The following is a 20,244-nucleotide window of genomic DNA, read 5'->3' as shown; positions in this document are numbered from 1 at the left end:
TATTTGATCATTATATGTAATGTCTACATATTTTTGTGTGAACATTTTTAATTTAAAAAAACACTGAATTTTTGGATGATATAATATAATATAATATAATATAATATAATATAATATAATATAATATAATATAATATAATATAATATAATATATCTCAACATTTGAAGTGGATAAAAATACTGTTATAGTATAAGAAATATTAATATATAGCTATAAATTATAAATTCATATAATAAATCAACAAACAAATATTAATTACATTTAAAAATCCAATGATTATATTTAATTTAAAAACAACCTTATGAATGAACAAACAAATGAAAAATTAACTAACAAAAGAACTAACAAAAGAATGAACAAACTAATGAATGAAAGAATGAATTAAGGAACAAACCTACAAGAGAATGAATGAACGAACGAACGAACGAACGAACGAACGAACGAACGAAGTAATGAACAAAGTAACGAACAAAGTAATGAACAAAGTAACAAATTAACTAACAATAGAACTAACAAAAGAACAAATGCGCTAACGAATAAAAGAATGTATAAACGAACAAACTAACAAAAGAATGAACAAATGAAAAAATAAATGAATGAACAAACTAACTAAAGAACTTATAAAAGAACGAACAAACTAATGAACAAAAGAATGAATGAACAAACGAAATAGCAAAGGAATGAAAGAACGAATAAACTAACAAACTAACAAAAGAACGAACGAGCTAACGAATGACAGAATAAATGAACAACCTAACAAAAGAATGAAAAAACTAACAAAAGAACTAACAAAAAAACAAACAAACAAATGAACGAATGAACGAACAAATGAACAAACAAACAAACAAACGAACTAACAAAAGAACGATTGAAGTAAGGAACGTAAGAATTAATGAATGAACTAACTAACAAAAGAACAAACAAACTAACAAAAGAACTAACAAACTAATTAATGAAGGCAAGAATGAATGAATGAATGAATGAACAAACTAACAAACGAACGAACGAAAGAACGAACTAACAAAAGAACAAACAAACTAACAAAAGAACTAACAAACTAATTAATGAAGGCAAGAACGAATGAATGAATGAATGAATGAATGAATGAAAGAACAAACTAATAAACAAACGAACGAACGAAAGAACAAACTAACAAAAGAACAAACAAACTAACAAAAGAACTAACAAAGTAATTAATGAAGGCAAGAACGAATGAATGAACGAATGAATGAATGAATGAACGAACAAACCAGTAACGAACGAACGAAAGAACGAACTAACAAAAGAACAAAAAAGGAATGAACTAACAAACTAACTAAACTAACAATGACCAAATGAACGAACAAACAAATGAAGGGACTAACAAACGAATGAAGAACGAACTAACTAACTAACTAACTAACTAACTAACTAACTAACTAACTAACAAAACAACAAACAAAAGAACGAAAAAACAAACAAATGAACGAAAAAACAAACAAATGAACAAACAAAAGAACTAACAAGAACGAACAAACTAACAAACAAATTAACAAACAAATTAACAAAAGAAGAAAAGAACGAATAAACTAACGAACAAACTAATAAAAAAAATCGAACGAGCTAACGAATGAAAGAATAAATAAACAAACGTATTAACAAAAGAATGAAAGAATGAACGAACTAACAAAAGAACTAACAAAAGAATGAACGAACTAACAAAAGAACAAACTAATTACCAAAAGAACGATCGAACTAAGAAACATAAGAATGAATAAATGAATAAAAACTACCTTACAAAGGAACAAACCAACTAAGAAAAAATGAAAAAAACTAATAATGAACGCAAGAACGAAAGAATGAACGAACAAACGAACAAACGAAAAAACAAACAAACAAACAAAAATGAACTAATGAACTAACAAAAGAACGAACGAACAAATGAATGAACCAATGAAGAGACTAACAAAGAACTAACAAATGGACAAACGAATGAACAAACAAATGAACAGACTAACTAACTAACAAAAGAACAAAAAACAAATGAATGAAAGAAGGGACTAACAAAAGAACTAACAAAATAACTAACAAAAGAACGAACGAACAAACTAACAAACGAATGAACAAATGAATGAACAAATAACTAACAAATGTACGAACGAACAAACTAACAAACGAATGAACAAATGAATAAACAAAATAACTAACAAAAGAACGAACGAACAAACTAACAAACGAATGAACAAATGAATAAACAAAATAACTAACAAAAGTACGAACGAACAAACTAACAAACGAATGAACAAATGAATGAACAAAATAACTAACAAAAGTACGAACGAACAAACTAACAAACGAATGAACAAATGAATTAACAAAATAACTAATAAAAGTACGAAAGAACAAACTAACAAACGAATCAACAAATGAATGAACAAACGAACTAACAAAAGAACGAACGAACAAACAAAGGAATGAACAAAATAACTAACAAAAGTACAAACGAACAAACTAACAAACGAATGAACAAATGAATGAACAAAATAACTAACAAAAGTACGAACGAACAAACTAACAAACGACTGAACAAAATAACTAACAAAAGAACGAACAAACTAACAAACAAATGAACAAAATAACTAACAAAAGTACGAACGAACAAACTAACAAACGAATGAACAAATGAATGAACAAAATAACTAAGAAAAGAATGAATGAACAAACGAAGGAACAAATGAATGAACAAAATAACTAACAAAAGTACGAACGAACTAACAAATGAATGAACAAAATAACTAACAAAAGAACGAACAAACTAACAAACGACTGAACAAATGAATGAACAAACGAACTAACAAAAGAACGAACAAACTAACAAACGAATGAACAAATGAATGAACAAAATAACTAACAAAAGAACGAACGAACAAACAAACAAACAAACGAATAAACAAATGAATGAACAAAATAACTAACAAAAGAACTAACAAACTAACAAACGAATGAACAAATGAATGAACAAACGAACTAACAAAAGAACGAACAAACTAACAAACGAATGAACAAATGAATGAACAAACGAACTAACAAAAGAACGAACAAACGAACAAACGAATGAACAAATGAATGAACAAACGAACTAACAAAAGAACGAACAAACTAACAAACTAACTTAAGGAACTAAATTATTTTAGTGTGGTGTTGGCTTGAAACTAAAGCAAAGCCAATTGAAAACCACATACGTAGTATATAAGTCCTACACAATTAATTACATTTAAACACCACCACATTTAGCATGGAGTTTGCCTATTCTTCTAATTAAGCAACACGTGAGCATTTCCAACACATCCGAATCTTATCTCTCCTTCTAATGTTCCTCTGGATCTCCATCTGTGCTCCATCTGAAACACTTTCCAGCAGTCTTTATTCATCAGCTGCTCAGCTTTATCACTTCATGATAATGTGAGAAGGTGTTGTGGAGCTCTTGTTCTGCTGTCTGCCACATCTAGAGGTCGTGTCTCTGATAATAACACGTCTCCATGACATGCTTTAACTGAGGTTGTCTTCTTTTCTACCCCTCCAACTCGCTCCCACGCCCCTCACGTTACCATGCCAACAGACCCAAAACCACTTTCGCAGCCTTTGTTTCACTAGAATTAAAAACTGCATGCGCGATTAAAGTTGCATGCAAAATAAGAATTAAGAAAAACAGACCAACAAACTAAAACACCAACACACAACCTACATATCAATAAACAATCATATACATACATTAATAATGTGCATTAATATACTGAACATCCTAATGCAATAAATATCTTTCGCCTGCTGATAATGACTGTATTTTCCATTGGTTATTCTATCGATTTCCCTGATTAATTCATTGATAGTTAATAACTCATTTATCCCTCGATCAATCTTTCGATTAAGATCTGCAAAGGCAATACTATTTTTTTTTTTTCATTGGCACTAAGATGATACCTAAACCAAACATGATGTATGAGGTCAAATAAGAGACATTGTCATTTTGGTGTCTGCATAAATGTAAATACACAAACGTGTTTTAAAATAAAATGAAGTGTTCACTTCAACATTTCAATGAACTTTTGTGAAAACCTGTGAAAATACGGTTGAAATGATGTTAAATTATGCTACACTGAACGATAATTCAGTGGATTTTATTTGATCGAACAAATGAATAAATGAATGAATGAATTAATGAATTAATAAATTATTAAATGGTTAAACAAATGAAATAATGTTTAAATGAACTAATAAATGAACAGACAGATGAATGAATGAATGAATGAATGAATGAATGAATGAATGAATGAATGAATGAATGAATGAAAATTTAATTAATAAATTAATGCATGAATTAAACAAATTAATTGATTAAGTTCATAAAATAATTAAATGATTAAATTCATAAATGAATGACTGAACAAACATGAATGAATGAATTACATACATTGATTAATGCATTAATGAAGAAATAAACTCATAAAGGAAAGAAAAAAAGAATGAATTAATGAATAAATAAATGAAACAAAAATGAATGAATTAATTAATTAATAAATAAATAAATAAATAAATAAATGAACAAACAAACAAACGAACAATGGAGTAATAAAATAATACATGAATAATTAAACGAATGAATGGATTAATGAAAAATAAATGATTGAATACATGAATGAATGAATGAATGAATGAATGAATGAATGAACTAATTAATTAGTACATGAATGAATAAATCATTGAACTACTTAAAACATAAACAAACTAACGAACGAACAAATGAACGACATGCGAACAAAACAAATGAACGAAAAATGCATTAATAAATTAAGAAATGATTAAAGGAATGAATGGATTAATAAATTAATTAATGATTAAATACATGAATGAATGAAATAATTAAAACACGAATGAATGAATGAATGAATGAATGAATGAATGAATGGCTGAATGAACAAACGAACAAATGAATGAACTAATTAATTAATAGATGAATGAATGAATGAATAAATGAAATAACTAATTAATTAATGAATACATGCATGAATAAATGAATGAATAGATATTTAAATAAATGAATAAATGAATTATTAAATGAATGAATGAAAGAATGAGTGAACAAATGAATGAATGAATGAATGAATGAATGGATGGATGGATGGATGGATGGATGGATGGATGAACGAATGAATGAACGAATGAATGAATGAATGAATTAAAACAGGACATTTTTGGACACAAAAATATTTTATGCAATCCCTAAAAATACTCCTACATCTTCGAGTAAGACTGATGTCATAAACAGGCCTTCCTTCATCACTTCATTGCAGGAACGGCAGGACTGAAGCCTTCCCACTGAGCACCAAATTACACTCCTGCATTTGACGAGGCAGATGATGAATAATGTGCTTTCTTCTGTTCTTTAAAGAAGATAAGATCCAATTTTAACTCCATTTTCAGTTCCCGTTATTCACAGAAATTAAATTTACTTCTACTGCTTAATTAGGGGCTTGAATACAATGAAGATGACGAACAATTTAATTTAGCTCTGATCTTGATGAACTGAGATTGAGATATTTTTGACCATTTTATTCACCTTAATATGACTCAAGGCATTATACGATGATTGAAAATGAAATTAATTATTTTAACCATTAAAATACCTTTTTTTGTCTACATAGTATTTTTTTTCTCAAGCACTGAGCCTTAAACCATCCCTTCATTCACAAAACTTTACTGTTTTATTATTATATGTATTCTAAAGGTGTTTATAGAGATCTGTTCATACATCATTTACCTGATATTTATACACATTTTTACAAAAAAAAGGTAATTTAAAAAATGGTAAAAAGAAAAAAAAGAAATTCCCCCAAAATCACAAAACTTTTCAAATAAAATAAATTAAAAAATTATACAAAATAAATACATTAAATTAAATTACATTAAAACATAAAAAAATTAAACCTGACTTTAAACGTTTCCAATAAAATTAATTCTAATAAAATCTAATTAAATTAAATGTAAAAATAAAATGTAAAATTAAAAGAATTTTTAAATAATTAATTAAATTAAATTAACAACAATTTAACTTGACGTTAAACCTTTCCAATAAAATAAAATTTTATTAAATTAAATGTAAAAATTACAAATTTTATATTAAATTATATTAAATAAAAACTATTTCAAATCTGATTTTAAACCTTTCTAATAAATTTAATTAAAATAAAATAAAATAAAATAAAATAAAATAAAATAAAATAAATTAAATTAAATTAAATTAAATTAAAATAAAATAAAATAAAATAAAATAAAATAAAATAAAATATTAAGTAAAAACATTTAATTAAAGTTAAATGTAAAAATTACAAATTAAATATTAAATCAAACTAAATTAAAATAAACTAATTTCAATTTCAAAAATTATCAAAATAAGATTAAATTTCATTTAATTCAATAAAACAAAAAAACGTAATGACATTACATCCCTTCATCACATATTTTTTAAAGCATTATTTTTTTATTTAAAGATAATTTAGTAATTAAGGAATGCAATACAATCAATCAGTCAACAGGTGAATTATGGTGAATAATATTCTTTAATTTTTACCCTGTTCACCTACATTTTCTCTCCTTTTCTTAAAGACCTAATCAATCTAAACTGAAAACCAAACACCCATTACCAAATCAGAATTTGAGCTGATCCTTGTAAACACAGAGACTTTTACTGACTCAATTCAAGCTCTCATCCGAATCATGCATTTATTTTCACAGCAGAAAACATCTATTCTTTGTCATGCCGTCAGAACAAAACCCAGGCATGGTACTTCATTGCTTCTTATGAAAGATCTCCAACACTTTGACCCTGTAAATAATGTGCTGTCCGCCTCCCACAATGTTTTGAACCTCATGTGCTGAAATCAGAGAGCAGGAAAACAAATCTGAGCTCTCAATTTTGATAATTTCATTTGACGAATGTTTCTTTTTCTCTACTCCGCTCTGCTTCATCCGGTTTCAACAACTGGAATTCATCAGCAGGAGATCTCGCTTTTCCTTATACAGTATTAGAAATGCTGGGGTTTTTCAGATTTCCACACAACACCGCCTGACCCTCCAAACTCAGCCAAAGGTCACTGCAACACTGAAGACGAGGGAACACAGGCTTTATGGCTATTCTGGATTTCTGGAAGGCCTTTCCGAACATCAAAACAATGAAAGAGTTTTACAGCTTTCATTTTTAATTTACTACTTTGGATTGTCCAATATGAATGACAAAAAAGTTAGTGCCAGGCAAAGATTAATAGTGATTAACTGCATCCAAAATAAAAGTTTGTTTTGGCATGATATACACTCACCGGCCACTTTATTAGGTACACCTGTCCAACTGTATGTTAACACAAATTTCTAATCAGCCAATCACATGGCAGCAACTCAATGCATTTAGGCATGTAGACATGGTCAAGTCAATCAGCTGCAGTTTAAACTGAGCATCAGAATGGGGAAGAAGGGGATTTAAGTGACTTTGAACGTGGCATGATGGTTGGTGCCAGACGGGCTGGTCTGAGTATTTCAGAAACTGCTGATCTACTGGCATTTCAGAATCAGAATCAGAAAGAGCTTTATTGCCAGGTTTGTTCACACATGCGAGGAACTTGTTTTCATTACAGAGCTTCTACAGTGCAACAGGATAACAGAGACAGGACAAAAAACAGATAATATGGCATTTTCACGCACAACCATCTCTAGGGTTTACAGAGAATGGTCAGAAAAAGAGAAAATATCCAGTGAGCGGCAGTTCTGTGGAGGCAAATGCCTTGTTGATGCCAGAGGACAGAGGAGAATGGCCAGACTGGTTTCAGCTGATAAAAAGACAACAGTAACTCAAATAACCACTCGTTACAACCGATGTCTGCAGAAGAGCATCGCTGAACACACAACACGTCCAACCTTGAGGCGGATGGGCTACAGCAGCAGAAGACCACACTGGGTGCCACTCCTGTCAGCTAAGAACAGGAAACTGAGGCTACAATTCACACAGGCTCACCAAAACTGGACAATAGAAAATTGGAGAAACGTTGCCTGGTCTGATGAGTCTCCATTTCTGCTGCCACATTCGCATGGTCGGGTCAGAATTTGGTGTATATCAATTTTTGGGAATTAAAAAATAATATATAATTTTAACCTATGCAATGTATTTTTGCCTATAGCCAAAAATATACCCGTGCAATTTTCTGGTTTTGGGCTCCAGGGTCAGCTTTAGAGTACAGTCTCATATAAGGAAAATGTGCTACACTTGACTGAAGTCTGAGAATGAACTCAATAACTTCAAGGTCACTTATACAGTGTCATTTCACCCCCTGCAACTTTAAACACACTCCAGACCTGCTTCTTTTTCTTCATGCTCTGTTTCACATTGACACACACAATCCATGACGGCAGAGACCTTCTCATTCACTCTCACCATCTATCCATCCATTCATTCATCTACATTAGCCATTCATCCATCAATCTATCCATCCATTCATTCATTCATTCATCTACATTAGCCATTCATCCATCTATCCTTCCATTCATCTACATTAGCCATTCATCCATCTATCCATCCATTCATTCATCTACATTATCCATCCATCCATGCATCCATCCATCTACATTATCCATCCATCCATTCATCACCGTATTTATCCATCAATCTATCCATATCTCCATCTACATTATCCATCCATCCATCCTTCCATCTATCAATCTACCATATACATTATCCATCCATCCATCCGTTAATCTATCAATCTACAATTTCTATTCATATACTTATCCATCTACATTATCCATCCATCCATCCATCTATCCATCCATCCATCCATCTATCTATCTGTCTATCAATCTATCCATCCCTGCATCTAAATTCATTGTCCATCCATCTATCTATCTATCCATCTACAGTGTTTATCCATCTATCTATCATCTACATTATCCTTCCTTCCATCTATCCATTTATCCATCTACAGTATCTATCTATCCATCTGCGGTATCTATTCATCCATCTATCCATCCATCCATCCATCCACAGTATCTATACATCTATCTATCCATCTACATTTTTTATCCATCCATCCATACATCCACCCATCCATCACCATATCTATCCATCTATCTATTCATATCTCCATCTACATTATCCATCCATCCATCTGTCCATCTACAGTAACCATCCATCAATATATCTATTATCCATCCATCCCTGTATCTATCTATCTACATTTTCCATCTATCCATCCATCCATCCACAGTATCTATCCATCTATCTACCCATCTACATTTTTCATCCATCCATCCATACATCCACCCATCCATCACCATATCTATCCATCTATCTATCCATATCTCCATCTACATTATACATCCATCCATCTGTTCATCTACAGTAACCATTCATCAATATATCTATTATCCATCCATCCCTGTATCTATCCATCTATCTATCATCTACATTTTCCATCTATCCATCCATCCATCCATCCATCCACAGTATCTATCCATCTATCTATCCATCTACATTTTTCATCCATCCATCCACCACCATATCTATCCATCTATCTATCCATATCTCCATCTACATTATCCATCCATCCATCTGTCCATCTACAGTATCGATCCATCAATCTATCTATCAACATTATCCATCCATTCCTGTATCTATCCATCTATCTATCCATCTATCCATCTACAGTATCTATTCATCCATCCATCTACACTATCTATGTACAGTATCCATCTATCTATCCGTCTACAGTATCTATCCATTTATCCATCTACAGTATCTATCTATCCATCTGCAGTATCTATTCATCCATCCAGCTACACTATCTATCTACAGTATCCATCTATCTATCTGTCTACAGTATCTATCCATTTATCCATCTGCAAGAATGAAGTCTGAGAATGAACTCAATAACTTCAAGGTCACTTATACAGTATAATTTCACCCCCTGCAACTTTAAACACACTCCAGACCTGCTTCTTTTTATCATGCTCTGTTTCACATTGACACACACAATCCATGACGGCAGAGACCTTCTCAATCACTCTCACCGTGAACATCAACGTCAACCCGAATAAAGTCACAGGTGAGCTTTTCAGACACTAAAGCTCACACGCTGACCTTATGTATGTCACTATCCTTCAAAAACACACTCTCCGTCTCGCTTTCTGCATGGCCAATGAAGAGCACGGATGTCCACGTTTGTGGCAGATTCAGTAATTAGACTCAGTTGTGGTGATTTGTCGCCTCCGGCATGAATCTGTCAGAGTCGATTTTCATTTGCATTCAGTAAAACAGAGCCGGCTTCATTATGCTGACCGGATTGACCGCTTCACGCTGCTCTTTCACTCCTGAAACAGACTCTCAACCATAAAAAGCTCCACACTCGGATTCTCAGGAAAATGAAGATGTTACACAGTGCCTTACCAGTTAAATAGAGGTTAAATTAAAGTGTCTTATTTGAATTGCAAAACGTTGCTCATTTTTTATTCATTCTCAAACAGATGTATCCCTGCAAACACACTCATGCATCTTTTAGACATTTTTGAGAGTCATAACTATTGCAATACTCCCAAAATCACCATGGTATGCATGCACAAAACAGGTGGTAAAATAAAGTAACAGTAAAAAAAGAAAAAAAGGGTAATTTAGATTTTTTGTCTATATGGGAGTGCTAGTGGAAAGTCTGTAGAGAGGTGTGTTAAACAAAGTATTTAAAGTAATTAAAAAGTTTAACATATAATAATAATAATAATAATAATAATAATAATAATAATAATAATAATAATAATAATAATAATTATTATTATTATTATTATTATAATTATTATTATTATTAGTAGTAGTAGTAGTATCATTAGTATTATTGTTATTATTATTATATTAATTATTATTTGAATAATAATGATTATTTAATAATTTAATAATTAATAATAATAATAAAATTATTTTTAATTATTAAATTATTAAATAATCATTATTATTTAAATAAAAATAATTATTGGTTAAAATAATTAATATTACTACAACAAAATTATTACATTTCTATTAGAAATAATAATGATAATAATAATGATAATAATAATGATAATAATAATAATAATAATAATAATAATAATAAAATATTTGTAATATTTAAATTATTAAATAATAATTATTATTTAATACTACTACTACTAATAATAATAATAATAATAATAATAATAATAATAAATTGTATTTATAATGCGCTTTTCTCAGTCTCAAAGCGCTAATTAATTTCAATAAAATATAATTATTAGTTGAAATAATTAATATTATTACTACAAAATTATTACTAATTACATTTCTAGTAGAAATAATAATGATAATAATAATAAAATTATTATTAACTATTAAATTATTAAATAATCATTATTATTTAAATAAAAATAATTATTGGTTAAAATAATTAATATTACTACAACAAAATTATTACTAATTAATACATTTCTATTAGAAATAATAATAATAATAATAATAATAATAATAATAGTAATAACATATTTTTTATATTTAAATTATTAAATAATTATTATTATTTAATAATAATATTAATAATAATAATACTTTTTTTATAATGCGCTTTTCTCAGTCCCAAAGCGCTAATTAATTTAAATAAAATATAATTATCAGTTGAAATAATTAATATTATTACTACAAAATTATAACTAATTACATTTCTAGTAGAAATAATAATAATAACATTATTATTATTATTATTATTATATTATATTGTATAATATAAAAAGTAAACATACATACATTCATGCTTAATAAACAAACAGTACAGGGACAACAAAAAAATCCCAATGTAATATAATAGAAATTGCTATTTTTTTCTACTCTTAATTTTGCACAAAATTAACTCTTCATACTATATACTGGGGTCTTATAAATGTGTAACCAATGTGGTAGATTATCATTCATCCGTCCACCAGAGGGAGCTTCTCTCCCGAATATTGACTGGGTACTTCCTCGGTGGTACTTCCTGTAGCCACCATATATAAGCACACTGTTTATGTCTGTTCCTTGCAAAGTATTGCCAGTTCCACTGCCTTACCAAGCGTTTTCCTACTGTTGTGTTTGCTATAGTGTTTTGACCTTTTTGCCTGCCTTTTGACTACTGCTTTTTAAATTTTGGACTCTGCCTTGTTTGCTTTTTTCGGACTGCCTCTTTGTTTGCTTGACTCAGCCTGGTTAGGATTACGATTCTGCCTTTGTTTGATGTTTGCTGTTTACTTAATAAACCTCCAGCGTTTGGATTCAATCAGCCTCCATGTCTTCACCTACGGCTCCCTCACAAAATGCAAGATAGTCTGTGGCATCTAAAAAACTTCTGCCATATTATGTGTCCACATATGTAACCATGATATACTGTATTTGGTAATGAGACTTACTCATCAAATAGATGATCAATAAAGGACTTACTCATTTTTCCACAAAGCCAGTAAGAGCTGCTCGCCGCTCACTTCGATCAGCACCTTCAATGATGCAGGATGACCCTAAAACCAGACAAAAACACAGAGATTATGCATAAAGTGCATTTTCACATCAACAAAAATAAATTTAAATTAAAACATCAGAGATAAAAATGAGTAATGTTCCTGCACATAAATGGAGGCTGATAAAAAGAAGAGCATGTCAGTGGTTATAAGAGAAAGTGCACCACATGACAATTATAATGTTATTATACCCTTTAAATACAATGTTTCTGATGGGGGAAAAAAGACACATTTGCATATGCATGTGCCAATTATATTTGCATATAATATGCTTTACTTCCGCATTCGATGGATGTAATATCAGCTAAAACATCATTCTGAAAAATTCAGAATGGGAAGATAAAAGGGAAGCATGCACTGACTGTGGGATACAATACTGGAGTGTGCATCTCCATCTCATTAGACACCTGTTGCTGCATTAGCATTTCTCAATCTGTTCATAAAAACGCCCAACTGATTTAACTGGTTGATTGCCACTTGATGAGATGGCAGCTGATTGGTTGATTATATAATTACACACACCTGTGACACTTCTGGAGACTCAAAAAATATGATGCAAGCTATCAAAGCACACTTCAATCTGTCTGATGGCTCGCCTCACAACAGGATTTTGATTTACTGTCTGGCTAAATAGGGCCGAGTTCGCTGTGGAGAGCTCCAGAGCATGCGGAAGTTGACTCATCCATTGTCTTTTGAATAGGGGGGGGGGATGTGTTAATACTTATCCTTATTTATGTATATATATATATTTATGTTTATATCTTTATGTTCATATATGTTTAGTTTACTTTAATTATGACAGTCTAATGTGTTTTAAACAGTGAACTTATAAAAAATATATTTACCTTTTAATAAGTATGTGTTGGTTTATGTCAAAGGGGCGGGGCTTCACCTTTAAAAGGAAGCCCCAAACTCAAATTTGGTCAGTTAACCTGGCAAGCGAGCGAGCTACTGTGATGCCGTGAGCAATTTGTAACTTGTCTGTGTATCATAGTGTGGGTGTACATATATCATTTGTTTGTTTGCTGTTTATTTGTTCTTTTATTTTTGGTTATTTTGTTATTTTACTGCAACATGGTGGCTCAGTGGTTAGCACTGTCGCCTCAAAACAGTAAGGTTGCTGGTTCGAGTCCCGGCTGGGTCAGTTGGCATTTCTGTGTGGAGTTTGCATGTTCTCCCCGTGTTGGCGTAAGTTTCCTCCGGGTGCTCCTGTTTCCCCCACAGTCCAAACACATGCGCTATAGGTGAATTAAATAAACTGAATTGGCCATAGTGTGTGGTTGTGTTTGTGTGAATGAGTGTGTATAGGTGTTTCCCAGTACTGGATTGCAGCTGGAAGGGCATCAGTAAACAAATGCGTTACGTTTAAAGAAAACCAGGCAGCGCTCATCACCAGGCTAATACCATCCCTACAGTGAAGCATGGTGGTGGCAGCATCATGCTGTGAGGATGTTGTTCAGCAGCAGGAACTGGAAGACTAGTCAGGATAGAGGGAAAGATGAATGCAGCAATGTACAGAGACATCCTGAATAAAAACCTGCTTCAGAGTGCTCTTGACCTCAGACTGGGGCGACAGTTCATCCTCCAGCAGAAGAATGACCCAGATCACACCACCAAAATATCAATAGAGTGTCTTCACAACAACTAGGTGAATGTCTTTGAGTGGCCCAGCCACAGCCCAGACCTAAATCTTATTGAACATCTCTGGAGAGATCTGAAAATGGCTGAACACCGTCGCTTCCCATCCAACCTGATAGAGCTTGAGAGGTACTGCAAAGAGGAATGGGAAAAAATTCCTAAAGACAGGTGTGCCAAGCTTGTGGTATCATAGTCAAAAAGACTTGAAGCTGTAATTGCTGCCAAAGGTGCATCAACAAAGTATTGAGCAAAGGCTGTGAATACTGATGTACATGTGATTTTTCAGCTTTTTTATTTTTAATAAATTTGCAACAATTTCTTCTTAATTTTTTCACATTGTCATTACGGGGTATTGTGTGTCGAATGTTGAGGAAATAAATGAATTTAATCCATTTTGGAATAAGGCTGTAACATTAAAAATGTGGAAAAAGAGAAGCGTTATGAATACTTTTCGGATGCACTGTACATCAGCCATAGTACCTTGATTATATCCAGAATAAGAGTATAGTTTCTAGCCAATAAATAGTAACTTTTTATTTAATTTGGTCTTCGTTCTTGATGTAACTACAGAAGAGTTAAGCTTTAAATAGGGAAATTATCAAAACTCTTTGATCATTTTTGAGCGAGATGCTAATGGTCTAATCCAGAGGTGTCCAAACTTTTTGGGCCGAGGCCCAGATGCAAAAAAAAAAAAACATTGTCCCAGGCCAGATTTTACATACATCACACAGATACGCATAAATATATATATGTGTGTGTGTGTGTGTGTGTGTGTGTGTGTGTGTGTGTGCGTGCGTGCGTGCGTGTGTGCGTGTGTATATTATGGAATTATTTTATTCCGTCGTCCAACTGGGTTTATAGAAAGACTTCCGTTTTTAAAATCTTGAATCTTCTCTGAGCAAATTACAGTTGCAACACTCATCAGACACTCCTCTATAAATTTTCCTTCACTGAAGGGTTTCCTGTGCTGTGCGATTAGCTGAGCTACCTCATAACTAGCCAGTGTAGACTTTTCTTGCCCTTTATTAGCATGAAAAAACGGCTGTTGTTGAGCTGATAGCGTAGCTGCTAATTGTTTTACTTTTTGCTGAAAGTCTGATGTTTTGTTTCATAATGTCTTTTAATATTACATTCCTTCATTACTGCAACTGATTCCTGGCTAATTAAACCGACACATTTCCCGCTGACCTCTGTGAAGAAATATTCTTTGCCCCAACGTGACTGAAATTTCCCGCACTCACTGTTGATTTTCCTTTTTCTTGGTTGTGCCATGGCATAAACATGATTATCAATTATGTTTCCTTCAGTTTGTTCGGTTTGTTTTACTTCATAACAGGAACTGCTGCCTTATTGAAGGCATGTGATAGCGACACCTGGTGGTTATTTATTGAATTACGTTCATTTTTGCATAGCCGGCCGGATTCTATTAATATTCATAAAAAGCCTCGCGGGTCGCCACAAAAATGATTGCGGGGCACAGATGGCCTGCGGGCTGTAGCTTGGACACCCCTGGTCTAATCCGATTCAATAATCTATGCTAAGATAAGCTAAAAGTGCTCCCGCCAGACCCTGAAATTGGTTGAATGGATTCAATAACGTCAAAACTCAGCTGTTCAGGAGAGTTGAGCCTAAAATGAGAGTATTAAAAGAGTGTGTTCCTTTAAAAAGGCTGCAAATGCCATTTCATGTTGGCTTAAGTTGTGTTAATGATTATATTCACAGAAGAATGAAGTTCCAACTGCAGCGCTACAGAAAACCTCAAGTCCTCAGCCTAACCGTCAGCGAAAGAAAGCATCTTTCCAGCTCCGAGTGGGCTTTTGTATGGGATAAAATAATTCCGCCATTGTGTCGTGGGTCTATAGCTGTCAGGATTAGTTTTATGTTTCAATTCTCTCTGACATTAATTCTCTTCACGCTCTGAAAGTCTGAAAGTATTCAGATTTACTCCGAGGCTCTGAGGGAAATGGATTTAAACCAGCCAGGCGTTGACAAAATACAGCAGAAATAAGCATGAATCATCTGTCTTACATGAAGAGCTCTATGCATCATTGACTATGTGTGTTAATGCGTGGCTACAACCGTGACACATAACACAAAGGTAGGAGATAATGAGAGAAATGTATTTATGACCAAGAATTTAAGCTGACTTGCATGCAAGAAGAGAAATCCAAAGAAAATATGAACTTCCAAACGTTGCTTTATTGTACATAGTATAGACTTAACACTCTGTGTTTGTTGGGAAACTGTATAACCACTTGGGACATGTTGGGAGTTTGTGGGATCGTAGGAGTGCCTGTACTCTACAACTTGCATTTATAAATCTCCCATGAACAGACGTTTGGGGGTTGACGCTCTTGTGGATGAAACTTGGTTACAAAACCGCTGCTAACAACTTTGACCTCCATAAATCTGAGGTAAGGCAAACAAATGAAGCAAATTTAACACCATTGTAAGGGCTCCTCGGAGAGGTTTTAAAGTTAAATCACTGCAAGAATGCAAAAACCACAAAGCACGAAGTGTGAACAAAACATGATGGAGCTTCCAATGGTTTTCAGACGTGACTGGCAATGGCTTATATACTGCAGGTATTCATTCACCCCCTATTGATAAGAAAATAGGTCAGAATTTATTTATTTTTTTGATCAAGATTGTATTAAATAAAGAATATAATTATAAAATATTAGCCCATCTGTTTTGTAACCATGGTAATTTTAGTCAGGACCACATTTAGAACAAAAGCTATTACAGAGAATAGTTCCCTAAGTGCGCTATCTTAGCTTATTACACATCTGTTTGAAATATTTGATTCTGATTGGTCAGTCTGGACATTCCAAGTTATGTTATTTCCAGATAACAACTGGTGATACCAATAGCACAGGCTCGTTTGAGTACTTTGAATCATCTTGACCATCAGTTAATATGTTCACATCCATGTAAATCTTCAATCTAGAGGAAAAAGATTCAATTAAAATGGACATGCATTTACTTGTGCAATAAATTAAACTAGGAAGCAAGAAGTTTTTAATGTCTCTCACACCTAGGCTGCTACAGTTTCGAATGAAATTAGATAATTAAACAAGAATATAACTTTTCAGTTATATATCACTGTTAATTTGAAACTAGATAATATAAATGTATATTTTTGTAACACCCACAGTACATTCATTCATTCATTCATTTTCTTTTTGGCTTAGTCCCTTTATTAACCCGGGGTCGCCACAGTGGAATGAACCGCCAACCTATCCAGCACATGTTTTACGCAGCGGATACCCTTCAAGCTGCAACCCATCTCTGGGAAACAGCCATACACACTCATACACTACGGACAACTTAGCCTACCCATTTAACCTGTACCGCATGTCTTTGGAATGCGGGGAAACCGGAGTACCCAGAGGAAACCCACCGGAACGCAGGGAGAACATGCAAACTCCACACAGAAACGTCAACTGACCCAGCCGAGGCTCGAACCAGCAACCTTCTTGCTGTGAGGTGACAGCACTACCTACTGCGCCACTGCGTTGCACCCACAGTACACTGAAAAAGAAATTATTCGTTGGATTTAATATTTTTTAAGTTAAGTGGTTGCAACCAATTAATATGGGCTGAATTTAAACAAATAAATAAAATATAGTAATGTTCAGCTTATTTAGCTTATATTAATTGCTTGCAGCAATTTGCAATGAACCATTTTTTTTAGTGCAGGACAAACACATACTATGGAAGTCAAGTTAAGATTTGGGATTCACTATAATCCCAATCACTTCCCTTTAGTACTACAAATGTGTGAAATTCCTAATTTACCATACCACATCTTAAGTTAAAACCTAAGATGAGAAACTTTCAGTAATACGCCCCCTTGAGTCCCAATCTCCATCACTCATTCATAATTCTCCAGCAAAGTAACCGGGAAGGGACTTGCATTACCGAATAATTAATGGTTTCCAACAATAACATCACCTCCGGTCTCAATTTTCTTCAAGACCACCATGAGGATCCGAACAGGCATTGGTGGACTGGAGTAAAAGAAGGCGAAACAAAAGTTCAAAGTGTCAGAATCAATAATAAATGTCCCACAAAAACAAAACGCAGCTGAGAAGCATCATCCCAGGGTTGACAACCGCTGTTGGGAGGATTAAGGGATGCTCTCGTGATGCTCCAGGAAACTTTACAGGAGAATATCATTATGTCAGTACATGGGACTATGCCAGCTGGGTCACCGAGATGAATAATGATCTGAAAACCACATGTAAAGTTGGATCCGTGGCACGGCGGACAGCACTTCAGCCAAATTTCACGTCCCAACAAATTCCCTCCTCTCTTTACTCTTAGATTTACAGCATACTTTGACTTTACAACATACTAAAGGCAAAAAAGCTATATATAAAAGGAAAAAAAAAACATTCAAGTCAGTAAAACGTATGTATTTTTAATGACCTAACTAAAGAAATAAGTCATTCATTCACCCTCATGTTATTCCTAACCATTATGATGTTATTTTTTCACATGGAAGACAAGATTTTAACCCTATAAAGTTTACTCTATCATATACGTTACTCAGAGGCCTCTTTGTTATCTAATTAACTATAAAACAAAGCTCTTTATGGATAACAAAACTACAAAATAATGATGCAAAAGCTGTTATTTATGCAAGACGCGCACCAGTTTGAAGCACAGACAGTGTGACCGTCCTTCGCGGAACTGCAGATGGCATGATCGCAGTTCCTGACTCGGATACGCAACGCAGCCGAGCAAGATGAACACAGGAGTAACCACATTACATAGTACTTGATCATTTCTAGTGGTGTTTCCACCAAAGGACATCCTGGTCCTTTAGCTCTGTCCTTCATAAAAACCCTGTCGGTAACTTCAATTCGGTTGGCGAAGACCACATCACTGATTGTGCTGTTCGATAAGGCCACAAGCACATTTAACGAGTCCACAATTAAACGGATTCGAAGTTAAAGGAAATCTGTCATCAATCTGCTGTGCAAGTGTCAAAATTTGCTACACAATTTCACTGATTACCTCAGTTTGTTAAAACTGTAAACACGGCGACTGTGAGTGACGTCACTTCCCAATACAAACACGCCCAATAAAATAGCCCCTCCCCTGTCGTTTTAATGGCAGGTTTCAGTGTAGACAAGGCAAATTCAAATGCAAAAGGATTTGCGACTCCATTCGACTTCTGACAGGCTGCTTGCACAACCCAGAGAAAAAGAAAAAGCAAGTGAAGCAATTAATAATAATAATAATAATAATAATAATAATAATAATAATAATAATAATAATAATAATAATAATAATAATAATAATAATGCATTTTATTTATAACGTACTTTTCTAAAACCCAAAGCACTTACAAGTAGGTAAAAACAACGAAGCACAGTAAAACAATAAAAAATACAAAAAACAAAGTAAGAACAAAAGAGATATCACAAATTAAAAACAATCCTAAAAAGATGAGTTTTAAGTAGCTTCTTAAAACAGTCCAAGGAACATAATATTGCAATTTAGATCTGTCAGGCTCATAGCTTGTAAGACACAGGAAATGCATTTGCAAATTGACTTTGCTTTTTCATTTGAAATGTGGCAGTCACTGCGCATTCGGTAAAGCGAAATGGGATTTGCAATTACATTTGGATTATGACACAATTTATGCATCCACATATGGAAAATGTGAACTTGAAAATTGTCCAGAATATACTTCCATATTGAGGTGGTACCTTTTTAAAACGTACACCTTTGTATCTACACCAGGGGCGTAGATTTAGGGTGGGCGGAGGTGATACGTCCCCACCAATATCCACCGACCATAGAAATGTCCCCACCAATAATTTAATCCACTTAAAAAAAAAAAAAAAATTGCCCTGTCAACATTAACCTAGACACGCAGGTTAAATGACAATAGGTACGTTCGACATGAAGCACAGCAGCAGCCGGTGATCAACGAGATTAGCCGAGCGCAGGCGGGGCGGAGTTGAAAACGGAGCCATCAAGCCGGACAGCCGGACACTTCGGGGCTCAAAGTTGCTGCAGTCATGATG

The 20,244-nt window shown here is 33.2% G+C and overlaps 2 protein-coding genes across 3 annotated transcripts in view; one reads left to right on the top strand and one right to left on the bottom strand.

Annotated features, from left to right (window-relative positions):
* Window positions 1–20,244, top strand: part of dock1 (dedicator of cytokinesis 1) — a 927,369-nt gene that overhangs the window by 194,504 nt on the left and 712,621 nt on the right. The gene's annotated exons all lie outside the window — the stretch shown is intronic.
* Window positions 1–20,244, bottom strand: part of LOC130238984 (disintegrin and metalloproteinase domain-containing protein 12) — a 541,789-nt gene that overhangs the window by 456,048 nt on the left and 65,497 nt on the right. Inside the window, exon 3 of the mRNA XM_056470105.1 lies at window positions 12,489–12,562. Coding sequence (XP_056326080.1) covers window positions 12,489–12,562 — 74 coding nt within the window. The remainder of the gene's footprint in view (window positions 1–12,488; window positions 12,563–20,244) is intronic.

The sequence above is a fragment of the Danio aesculapii genome, chromosome 12 (assembly GCF_903798145.1).
Source record: "Danio aesculapii chromosome 12, fDanAes4.1, whole genome shotgun sequence".
Lineage (NCBI taxonomy): Eukaryota > Metazoa > Chordata > Actinopteri > Cypriniformes > Danionidae > Danio > Danio aesculapii.
The sequence above is the reverse complement of the archived record's forward strand: the minus strand, read 5'-3'. Positions and strand labels throughout refer to the sequence as shown.